Here is a 12,775-nt window from a genome sequence, read left to right as displayed (position 1 = left end):
AATCCTTTAATCAATCACCATGACGACAGCTAGCCTGATCTTACTTAGATCTAGTCTTCAGGTCATCCATACAATAGCGCTTTTACTGAAACTCATTAGCAAGGGCTCTTAATCACCTACAAAGTAAGAGTCTGAATAGGTGGGGGTTATGTGTAGCTGGTGGGAAGCTGCCTCTCCAGGCTCACCTGCAGTCCCCCTGCCACTGCACTTTAGGCTCTAGCAATAAGGCAAGTTCCTTAGAATGCAGCTTCTTACCTCACTGCCTCTGTCCATGCCATCCCTCCACTTCGATAACATTCACCCCACCACCCTCCTTCCCTCAGCCACTCCCCTACCCAAGGCTCTTATAGCTTCTGACTGGTAAATGACTCCTTATTCTTTAAGGTTCAGCTTTGTAGGAAACGCTGCCAAGCTCAAGGCTGAGTTAGGGCACACCTAGGCTCCAAAACATTCTGTCCTCTCAGGTGCTGCAGTTACCATCCTAGGTCAGTTTACAGGCCTGCACACCTCCCGCCACCACCCCCAATGAGGCAGCCATATGAATATTCTATACTCAGCACTCCACTAGGAAACTAAAGAGCTTCTTAGGTATAAAAATGAAAAAACATTTTGCTCTTGAGAAATTCAGTTTGCTAAGAAATATAGAAAGCTATAGTTTTCTTTTACTGCCCTGAGATTCTTCCCATTCTTCCAAAATCAAATGCACTATTTCTTATTTCCCCAGAGAACACAACTTAAAGTCAAGTTGGATTCTTGGGGAAAATAAGAAATAGTGATTACCCTCAAAACTCTCAGGGAAAAACATTCTTCTGGAATACACAGATTTAGTTTTGTATCATTTTTGCACCTACAGGTTGAAGTACAGTAGTCCCCCCTTATCTGTGGTTTCATTTTACATGGTTTCAGTTACCCACAGTCAACCGTGGTCCAAAAATATTAAAAGGAAAATTCCAGGAGTAAAAAGTTCTTAAGTTTTAAACTGCACACTTCTCTGGGTGGCATGATGAAGTGTTGCGCCCTTGCACTCCGTCCTGCCTGGGAACTGAACTATCCCTTTGTCTAGTGTATCCAGGCTGTATATGTTACCCGCTCATTAGTTACTTAGCAGCCATCTCGGCTACCACGTCAGCTGTTGATTATCTCAGTGCCTGTGTTCAAATAACCCTTTTTACTTAAAAATTGGCCCCAAAGGGCAAAAGCAGTGATGCTGGCAATTTGGATATTCTCTTACCGTGCTTAATTTTTAAATTAAACTTCATCATAGGTATGTAGGTATAGGAAAAACACAGTATATACAGTATAGGGTTTGGTACTATCTGCGTTTTCAGGCATCCACTGGAGGTCCTGGAACATACCCCCTATGGAAAAATGGAGGAACTACTGTAACACCTCTCTGCAGTTTAGATATTAGCTGAGGAGAGAAAGGCTTCTGTCCCTGCAGTGTTTATCCATGAAACCAGTGTACACAAGACATCGCCATATTTTAGGAACTCAACAACTGTCAAAAATAGTAAGTGTAAATGGCTTTTGTAGGTATATCCAAAAATAAATGTATATCCTGAAAATGACTATTATTTAAAGCTAATGGACTCTGAGAGTACAGCCAGTTTTCCAAAGTCATTCCATTCTTTAAATCAAATAAATGGCAACTTCTCATTTCCATTGGGTTTAAAAAAGAAAAATGTTCCCCTATATGTCCTGTCATAAGAGGGCTGTTTCTTCTGTTATATAATATTATCTAAATTATTTTGTGTTCCTGAATAAACAGAAAAATAGCTATTATTACAATATACAATAAAAGATGGCTTTTAAAATTACTATAACTTGAGGGAAGTATAAACCAGTACTAACTACATGACAAAGGACATTATGAAGACACACATCTTATTGCTCACCAGTAACATAGGTCATTGTTCCTCAGCAGCTGGTCTACCATATGCTCCACCCGAACGAACCAGCTAGGCACTGCTTTGTAAATGAGGGGAGTGTCTGACCTGCGGAAGCAAAAATGCAGAACGTGGCTGGGCAGACTGAGGTATGCAGGGGCAAAGGGTAAGACTGACCTTTAGTTTCTTACTGATATCACCACCAACTATTAGGCCTTCTACTGATATTTATTTCTATTGCAAATACTAATGTCTATGTCATCTCCCTCCATCTTTCACAAGAGGGTGAAAGCTAATAAGAGAACAAGAAAAAATATAGTTCTGCTTGTGTGACAGTTGACTAAGAAATGATGTCAACCTCAGCAAAGAGGAAACATGGGAACAAAACGTGATGCCATTGAACATTCCATTTTCACCCACATCTTTATAGTATGATGTTATATTAAAACTTGCATCACAGGGACTTCCCTGATGGCATAGTGGGTAAGAATCCGCCTGCCAATGCAGGGGACACGGGTTCGATCCCTGGTCCTGGAAGATCCCACATGCTGCAGAGTAACTAAGCCCGTGCGCCACAACTACTGAGCCTGTGCTCTAGAACCCATGAGCCACAACTACTGAGCCCACGCACCACAACTACTGAAGCCTGCATGCCTAGAGCCCATGCTCCACAACAAGAGAAGCTACCACAATGAGAAGCCCATGCACAGCAACAAAGACCCAATGCAGCCAAAAAAAAAAAAAAAAAAATTGCACATTATATTTCTCACTAAATTCCATTACAAAATTTTAGAGATATATCTCATCCTAGAGAACTGTGATCCCAACACAATACATATTGGTATATGCCTATGTTTCTTACACCTAAGTAATGAAATAACTATATATATGAATTCATAAAATTCTCCTTAAAACAAGAATGAAGTTTTTTTTTTTTTAAGAATGAAGTTTTCAAACACTAACTCTAAAGGATACAAATGAGATGGGAACCATGAATTGATGGAATGGGCACACATATCAAATGTATCCACAAAGCTGAACCTCGAGCTACATTTCATCTCACCTCCAGCAGAAAGGGTAGCTGTGGGTGAAGGTGCTGGCAACAAGAAGTCGACCTTGTTCCTTTAGGGTCCTGATGATATTTTTGTCAGCATCCTTTAAAAAAAATTTAAAATCTAGCCATTAAAATATCCTACAATACTTAGTAATACAATATAATTAAGTATATTACTAAACTTTGTTATTTTGATACCTTTACTATGAATAAAAGGCACAAATAACAAATGTACTATAAAAATACTTGGTCCACATTTCAGCCACTGGGTAACTTTAAGTACTTTTAAAGTACGTTCCAGACCACTTAAGGTAGTGAAGTTTTCAATCAGCAATGATTACCCCAAGGTCACAAAGCTGTTTCCGGAGTCACAAACCAGAGCCCACTTTTTCTGATTCCTACCTTTGAAATTACAGCATGCTTCCTCTGAAGATACTAGACCCTTGGAATGCAGCTGATAATATGTCTGTTTTTTCTGATTTTATGTGCTCAAACAAAACAAAACAAAATCTACTTCCTCGGGAAAAAAATCCCACATATGGAAGCTATTTAACAAAAAACTGATTAATGAAAGAAGTACGATGAAACTGACACCTTTCTAAGCCATAAAGATACAGACCTTCACATACTGTCCTGCAAAATCTGTCACTTCCCCTGTGAAACAGCCTGAAGCATCCACAGGGCAAATAGGGACAGAGTCTTTCTGAATGATGTTGAAATCCATACAGACCCGATAGTCATCCTGGGGAAAAGGAGAAAGGTAGAAGGGAAGAATAAAACAGTTAAGAGTGGGTGTGGCAAGAGAGGAGCATATGAGGCAATAGATTTATAGGAGAATTTTTCAGTATTCTGACATATAAATGTATCCAACTTTCATTATCCTCTCAACTGAAGTTAACTCAAGGATCATTCAGAGAATCCAGAGCCCTATAGCAGGGTTAGGGGATTAGATCAGTCTTCCCAGCCATTACTCACAAACCCCTAATATAGCTGAGTATCCACTAAGTAAGAAGAAAGATGCCACATATGAATACATTAGAACAAAATCAAATTTGATTTATAACAGCAGCATGTATATACATACATGTATGCACAAAGCAGAAGAACATACACATGTAAGGCATGAACTGTTTAGTACTGCACAATGCCTGATGTGCATATGGATCTGCATCCTGTCAAGGAGTGCCTGAAAGGATGGCAACAGTGATCTAAATCCAAATTATTCATTTTACGGGAATTCCCTGGTGGTCCAGTGGTTAGAACTTGGCGCTTTCACTGCCAGGGCCTGGGATCAAGCCCTTGTCGGTGAACTAAGATCCCGCAAGCCGCGTGGTGTGGCGTGCATAAATAAATTAAAAAAAATAATAAAACAAACAAACAAACAAACAAAAAAACCCCGAACTATTCACTTTACAAATAAGTAATATGGGCCCCAGGCAGGCTGGGTACACCACAATGCTTCAGGAATACATTTTGAGCAATGTTAACAATAATCAGGGCAAACACATACAGTGCTATATCAAACAGTGCTCTGAACATCTGACTACATTACATTAGCTCATTTAACCTTTACAACGATCCTGTGAGGAAGGCAGATAGATGTACTAGGTTTTCATCATGTGTTCCCCTCAGACAAACCAGCAAGTATCTCCATTTTACGGATGAAGAAGCTGAGGCACAAAGAAATAACTCAGCTGCAAAGTGGCAATGCTCACATTCAGAACCAAACAGCCTGGCTCTAGAGTCCAAGGTCTTTACCTCCGTGCTATGCTGTTTGAATCTAAAATTAAAGGGACTGTCTTGGACTAAATAGTGAAACCATACCCTGGTTTGACGCCAAGATAAACTGGAAAGCCAGTATGGCTCCACCTGGGCCTATGTTCAACTCTCGCTATGCTGAGAGGCTGCCTAGTGTGATGCGACATGTGCGTGTGGCACACGACAGCCAAAGGCAATGACAGCCTGGCCATGAAGGAAGACCCTGAAAAAAAAACACTAAGTAACACAGACAGGACAAGCCCCAAAGTCCAGCAATTTGAACCATTTAGTATAGCGCAAACAGCCCTACTCAATTTGACTAGCTAAGAGCAGCATTCCTGAGTGGAGCCAGAATAACAGGTGACGTTCAACATGGTCATGTAGAAGTGCATAGACTCTGTGGAGAGATCACATAGCACATTGTCTGGCAAAGCCGCAACATGGAAGGTCTCTTGGAAAACGTCTACCAAGTGGGGTTAAAGGCTGAAATTTAAAGATCTGATCTTCTATAACATTAACCTGCCTGGCATTCAGGACAGATACATACCAAGAAGTTACCTTTTCATTATTTATTATCAGCGGAACAATGACACCAGTTGACCCTAAAATTACAATGAATAGCTGAAATCTGACTAGTTCCTAAAACTCAATAAATAGTATTATCAAGAATGCTTACTTTCCATCTAATTTGAATACTGACCAGGTATTAGGTGATATTAAGCAACTGTTAATTTTATTGGGTATAATGGCATGGTGGCTATGTTAAAAATAAAAGTCCTTATCAGTCAGAGATGCATACAGAAGTATTTGTAAATGAAAGATATGATGTTGAGGATTTGCTACAAAACCCTCCAGCCAAAATAAAAAAGGTGTTGGGGAAGGGGACAGGGAATGAGACAGATATAACAGAAATTCCAAATTAATAATTAAAGCAGCTGGATAATGTGAACATAAGGAATTATTATATTTTCTTTACTTCTGTGTATGTTTGAAGACTTCCATAATAAAAATCCCTGCAGAGGTTAAGTATAAAAAAAAAAAAAAAGACCAACGGAGACAGACTAGCTTCACTGCCTCTCTCACTGACAAAATGATCAAGCCAAGAGGAATTTGTAGGTCCCCAGTGGGTGCTACACCCCAAGCAGTGACTGTACACACTCTTACAATGGTCAGGCACTGTGCTAAACGCTCTATATGGATGATTCCATTTAATCCTTGTAGTTACCCAGACGGGCAGATACTATCATTCCATGTCACAGAGGAGGAAAAGGAAGTCCAGACAGGCTAAGTAACTTACCCAGGGATGGCCTGTTAGTGGCAGAGCTCTGACCTAAGGTGAGGTCTGGTTCTAAGTGTGTGCCCTTAATCCCTATGCTCTTGTTTTATTCATATACAAATTACATTAAAAAGATTACATTTTTTGAAAAATTACTCTGGGCAAAACTTAAAATTAACCGCACTGCACAGCTTTGAGGAAAGAGGTCAAATTCTCCCTTCTGATCATATAGTATTTATTTAGTCAAGAACACAGCAAAGGTGATGGAACCTTTCAGCGTTTTGATGGTTGTGGTGACTGTATGACTCTATGCCCTTGTCAAAACTCCCAGAACTGCATATCATAAATGGAAAAGCGTATAGCAAGTAAATAGTGAATGAATGAAAACATAGCATGCCTTTTAGAAAGACTAAATGCCCAGCAACACTCAGGATTTAGCACACCATTTTCAAAAATCAGCTCAGGGTGAAGGAATTACAGATGCAAGTTTTATAAGGTATCTCCGGGGGCAGTGAGCCTGAAACGAGGTTAACTCCATAGTGTGAACAACAGTGAGAAACATCTCTCTTCTCTCTCCCTGTCACACACACACACACACACACACACACACACGACTCAGTGGCCACTGACGTTTACTTCTCATAAATGCATTTGCAAGACATATACTACTCACAGCACCAAAGTAAGGAGCTTGGTGTACAACCCCAGTGCCTTCTTCCTCCTTCACATAGTTGTCAACAAGCACAGTAAAAGCACCATTCTCTTTACACTGGAAAAGAAAGGTTATCAGGCTTAAAGAATAAAACAATATCATACCATAATATTAATTTAATAACAGTTTTTGGTAAGAGCCTGAAAAATCTTTTAACGTGCAAAATTATTTTCAGAAATAGAAAAGACAGAATAATTCAGATTGGGAAGAAACATGCTAATTCAATACATCGTTTCCATGAATAACAGTTCATCACTTATAAATGAAATAATTATTTGAAGACTTGCAGAGAAAAATTTCTAACTTCCTTCGCCACAAAACTGTGCTTTTTCATCAGTTCTTCCAACCTCACCCCTGCCCAAGAATGCAGTTTATCGTGAAAATGTCTCAGACAATGTGCTTCCTTAATGATTCGCTTCCTGGTATATTTTCAATCACTGCATATGCTTTGCTGCTCCTTTTCCTTTCAGTCCAGATCAGGTTATTCAGTAATAAAAGGCAAACCTTGGAAGAATCGGGATGGGAGCTGAGTTACAAGTTCTAGTTACAGGTATTCCACCTACTGTAACACTGAAGGGAAATGTTTTCAGTTTGATTTTCTTTGTAACAACAATAAAGTCAGGTTCATACACATAACACTACAGACCTACTTCTTCTACCTTCATCTCTTAATATTTCTTTTCACATACCCTTTGTTTCAGCCAAACTGACCCTTTGCTTTCTTACCTCTCTGCCTTTGCAAAAAGTACTTTCAGAAATTATTTTCACATTTAATCCTATAATCCTGTGAAAAATCCTATAATCCTGCATCAGCAGTCTCATGTTTTAAAAATATTCTGGTTGTATTTGAATTTCACAGATGAACAAACTCTGAACAAAGATGAAATGGTTTGCCCAAATCATACAACTAGTAATGACCTGAAAGAAGGTCTTCTGGTTCCAAACGCAATTTTATTTTCAACTATATCACAACTCTTTAATTCTTTGGCATTCACTTAAAACTAAACTTGAAAAATAACTATGAATTTTTAATTGCTATAACCCAAGTCACCTGGAAATATTTTTGGTGTGGTATGATAGGTGCTAAAAGGTATGTCTTCAATAGTTTAAACATGGAGAGATAATATGTGGGTTCTTAGATGTAAGAATAGGGAATACAAAGGTATCTTACTGTTTCTAACTGTAGAGGGTTTCTAACAAAGAAACCCTGCATTGCATTCCTATCTCTCAAAGTCCAGTTTTAGATCCTTCCCCTGCCAAGGCTGAACTGGGTCAGCATTCACACAGAGAGCTATAGTGCTGTCCTTCAGACAGCATCTACTCTCATAGCTCCCACTTAATATTTCAGAACATGTGTATTTTAGGTATACACCACATGATTTTTGTCTTCAAAGAATTTGCAGCATCTTTCTAAAACTCACCAAACGTTCCAGAAATTTCAGGAAGCTAAATGAATGGATAGTTGTTGTTCTTAAATAACTGAGGTCAGTATGAACTGAGTGCATATTCCAGACAGACTTCTGATTTAACCTAAAGTTCCTATCTATTGTGTCCATGTGCATTTTCTGAGAGGGTTAAACTTTCCTTAGGTTCTCAAAGGGATCTAGTGTAAGAGGTTTTAAGACAAATAAAAACAAATACAAGAAAAAACAAAACATGTTATGATATAGAAGAGAAGAATGCAGGAATGATATTTTTCAGAGGGAGAAACCAAAGAAGCATTTCAAAAAATACTTTTTTTTCAGATGGCACCTGAGTTTAGCCTTGAAGAGTGTCAAGCTGATATGACATTAAAGAAAGGTGAGGGTTTTTTTAAAAAGAGGAGGAAGACAATAAAAACAAAGGCAAAGGCAGGGAGGGAGGAAAAGAAAGGGTCAGTGTGATAGAAGCAAAGGATATGTTTAAATCAACATTAGGGAATGTGGTTAGAGAGTAGGACTGCCTTGTGTCAAGTGGAGAATACCCAGTGAGGAATGTGCTGGCAAATGACTGCAGGCTCACAGGGAGGGACCAGACCAGGTAAAGTGTTTGGAAATCCATCAGCAGCAACATGGAATGAGGAGGAATGCCATTAGTTAGGAGATAAGAAACATGGGAAAACACTGAGGTGCACAAAAATGTAGAGGCAGATGTGACGTTGTGGACAGAGCCCAAATGGCAGAGATCACCTGCATCAGCCAAACTCTATCCCTACACTGAATCAGAACGGAGGTAAGCAAATATTTTATCCTGGGCTATGGTGTAAGGTTTTGCTGGCTAATGCTACGTCCAACTGAATATAATTTCCACATAATGTGTAAAACCAGGTCTGAGAGCGTTGCTCATTATTTCACTCCAAGACCTAGAAATAAGAACCAACAGGAAATTCCTGCTGACTTTATTCTTTTGTTGTTGGTGGTGGGGTTTACAGCTACAGCTGTGGATTCTGTTGCCAGGAAATGGAAAACCACATAAAATAGCTTTGTGATTCTTATAAGAACTAAATTACTAAATGTCTGAGCTTAAAGCACCCACCTCATCAATTCCTTGAAATGAACTCTGTTTACTTTTACACACACAGTTTTGTAAAAGCACTATCTGAGCACTATCTTAAATTTGTAAAAACAAAACTCAAAAAACAAAAAACACCTCAATGACTTTCCTGGGTGATATGCAGACTATAAACAATACAAATATACACACATTAAATCTTATCAATGTAACTGATTCCTTATGTAATTTGAGAAAAGTATTTAAAAATTCCTATAGGATTTTAATTACTGAAACAAGAAGGCAATACAAACAGAATTTAATTTTTGTAATACTAAAACAGATTTTTTGGATTTAGGCACACTTGTATGAACAATATAACAATAAGAAAATATAAATACCACTCCAGTTATCAAATACATGGGTTGTGGAGAGCTCCTGTGGTAGAAGTCTCTAAGCTCACCTTTATAAAATAGTCAAACAGGGGTCTGTATTTCTTGCCTTTGAGATAGGCACCAGGAAATCTAGAAAAAAGAGAAAGGCAAACTCACAATTAAAATCATCAAAGAAATGAGGCTGCAGCCACATCAAGTTACCATTCCCTTCTGGTTTCCCTGTTCCTAAATCATTAGTGCTGGAACGTGTGACCTGAATGTACTTGGTATTAGTACTTAAAACTAAACTTGAATGATATAGCTTTTGGGCAATAAGGTATCTCACTTTTTAAAGCTAAAGACACACACATGCACGTGCACACACACACACGTACAAATCAATGATTTGTATATTCACCTTTCAAGGATCTCATAGTCACTCTCCAATTTATAGAGGGCTGATAATCTGGCTTCCATTAAAATGTATAATTTTCCTCTGACAGCATCTATGAGAGCAAGGGAAAAAGTGGACTTCAATGATATTCAAGCTTTGGCTTACGCTAAAGACACGCATCTGCATATTTTTCCCTCCAGGGGCTCCTATATCACCTGCATCCAATGTGCTCAGCACTGACAGAGGAATACCACAAAGAACGCTAGGGCACACGTGCTTTCCAAATACGAAAAAGACAAAAACATCAAATGCTGTTAAGGCAGCTCATCAGTTGTTGTTAACTATACCTCTATTCATTTTAAGTAAATTAATCTTTATTTTCTCCTACCAAAAGTAATATATATGAGTGTTTAAAATCCGTAACAATAGCAAACCAAGAAGATCACAAAGTAAAAGTTTCCCATAATCTCAAAATCCCCACCCCACCCTGCCCCCCGCCTCGACACAGTGTCTATTCCTCCAGGTGTTTTTCTATGTATATATTAACATACATATTATGTAAACATGTAACTTAATAATTATGGGATATAACTCAATACAGTTTTGTAATTTGTTTTCACATAATACGTTGTGAATATTTTCTCATATGTTAGCACATATAGATTTTCTCATTCTTTTAAATAGCTCTATAGTATTCCATCTTATGGAGGTACAAGTTATTTTTAACATACCAATTCATGCTAGACAATTAAACTGTTTTCAAATTGCTACTGCTATGAACACTGGGATAACGAATATCCTTATACATGTCTTTGTACCCATACTGGAAACATTTCTGGAGGATACTATCCTAGGAAGAGAAAAGCTGAAACAAATGCATAAACATTTAAAATTTAATAGATACTAACAAATTGCCTTACAAAAATTTAGGTTAATTTAAATGTCCACATGTAAAGTATGACATACCCAAGAATATACTAAAGCTATACCCAAGAATATACTAAGGCTCTAAGAAAAATGAGCATCTATGGATCATTGTGAAGGCCTTTGCAATTCACTGAAAAACTACCACAAATAATGTTGCCACCCACCAGTTCTGACCTCACAGGAATTTCATTATAAGTGGAGTCTATATTTTCTGAAAAAAACACAGAACACATGGTCCAAGAAGTAAAAGAGTTGTATGCAGGCAGATGAATGACATGATTGAAATCTCAGCCAGATGGCCTTTAAGGCTGTCAGGCTCACTACGGAATGACCATGACCCACAGGCAACACAGGAAACTTATAACAGACAGAAATGCACTTGCAGGGAGAAGCAGCAGTAGACACCAGAGCCAGGCTCTATATGGAAACAGTTCCTTCCCAGTTGATATCGTAAGAAACCAACTCTTGGTCTTAGCTACTCCTAAGGCACAGCTAAATAATGATAAAAATATCTGACACCCAACACTTTCCCATTCCTTTCTCAATATTCTTCCCTTGATAGCACAAGCTATTGTGAATCAAGTTAACTGCCTTGTAAGACAGATTCTTTTTCTGGCTATGAGTTTTTCTTTTCTTTCCCTGACTTCCCCCTGCTCCCCATAAACTATAGAAACCTGAAGGTACCAACCTTCTTTTTTCATATAAATCTCTACGGAAAGGGCCTCTTTGAAACTATGGGTAACTTGACACCAAGGAATATTTGAAAGGTACAAAGTTCTCAAGTTCTGGTACCAATTCTATGATACTATGATATATAATAAGAAATATATATTTGGTCTTAATCCCTGTTCTGGCAGAGCTCTTAAAACCCTTGGAATTTCCTAAGTGATGGGAACCAAAGGTGTCTTTTGTTACGTTAATGGAGTGACTTTTGTAAAACCCCTAGGTAACCTAAGGATGGTGAACCAAGCACATGGCTACAGGGTTGGAACTTTCATACTCCACCTCCAGCCCCCTCTGGGGAGGAGAGAGGGGTCAGAGATTGGGTTCAATCACCAATGGCCAATGATTTAATCAATTGTGCCCATGTAATAAAGCCTCCATAAAAACCCAAAAGGATGGGGTTTGGAGAGTTTCCAGGTTAGTGAACGTATCCACATGCTATGAGAGTAGCCCACCCCAGTTCTGGGGAGAGAAGTTCCTGTGCTTGCTACCCTTCCAGATCTCACCCTATGCACTTCTTCATCTGGCTGTTCATGTGTATCCATTACAATCTCCTTTTATAGTAAACTGGTAATCTAGTAAGTACAATGTTTCTGAGTTCTGTGAGTTGCTCTTCAGACCCAAGGAGGAAGTCATGGGTTGGTGAGAAGCCCAGGTGACAATCGGAACTTGTGACTGACATCTGAAAGGGGGGGGTGCAGTGGCAGGGGGCAGTTTTGTAGGACTAAGCTCTTGACCTGTGATATCTGACTCTAGATCCAGATAGCTAGTGCTTGAATTGATTTAATTGCTTGGTGGTGTTGAGAAAACACATACTGGAGATTCCTAATAGCAATGATACGCCAACCCCTTTGAATTTCAGGTTCTTCATCTGTAATAGGAGCATGATGCATAAAAGTATTATAATCTGAAAATTATATGAAATTTTTACTTTTTTATCTCTATACAATTTTTTTGTGTTAATTTTAATTTTTATTTTTGTGTTAATTTTTCAATCAGAAATGAAAATGCTCTTAGAGGTTATTTTTCTGATTAAATCTAATACTTTTTCAAAAACTTCTATTTTTACTCCAAAAAGAAATGTAGGACTTCCCTGGTGGTGCAGTGGTTAAGAATTCGCCTGCTAATGCAGGGCACGCAAGCCCTGGTCCAGGAAGATGCCATCTGCCACGGAGCAACTAAGCCTGTGCGCCACAACTACT

At 38.6% G+C, this 12,775-nt stretch overlaps 1 protein-coding gene across 7 annotated transcripts in view; it reads right to left on the bottom strand.

Annotated features, from left to right (window-relative positions):
• Positions 1 to 12,775, bottom strand: part of IARS1 (isoleucyl-tRNA synthetase 1) — a 79,773-nt gene that overhangs the window by 44,024 nt on the left and 22,974 nt on the right. For all 7 annotated transcript variants that reach the window (XM_068553775.1, XM_068553779.1, XM_068553774.1 and 4 more), the window contains exons 8-13: positions 9,948 to 10,035; positions 9,619 to 9,679; positions 6,648 to 6,743; positions 3,560 to 3,682; positions 2,950 to 3,041; positions 1,896 to 1,994 (exon numbers count right to left, since the gene is read on the bottom strand). In XM_068553775.1, coding sequence (XP_068409876.1) covers positions 1,896 to 1,994; positions 2,950 to 3,041; positions 3,560 to 3,682; positions 6,648 to 6,743; positions 9,619 to 9,679; positions 9,948 to 10,035 — 559 coding nt within the window. The remainder of the gene's footprint in view (positions 1 to 1,895; positions 1,995 to 2,949; positions 3,042 to 3,559; positions 3,683 to 6,647; positions 6,744 to 9,618; positions 9,680 to 9,947; positions 10,036 to 12,775) is intronic.

This window comes from Eschrichtius robustus, chromosome 10 (assembly GCF_028021215.1).
Source record: "Eschrichtius robustus isolate mEscRob2 chromosome 10, mEscRob2.pri, whole genome shotgun sequence".
Lineage (NCBI taxonomy): Eukaryota > Metazoa > Chordata > Mammalia > Artiodactyla > Eschrichtiidae > Eschrichtius > Eschrichtius robustus.
This window is presented reverse-complemented; position numbering and strand designations above follow the sequence as displayed.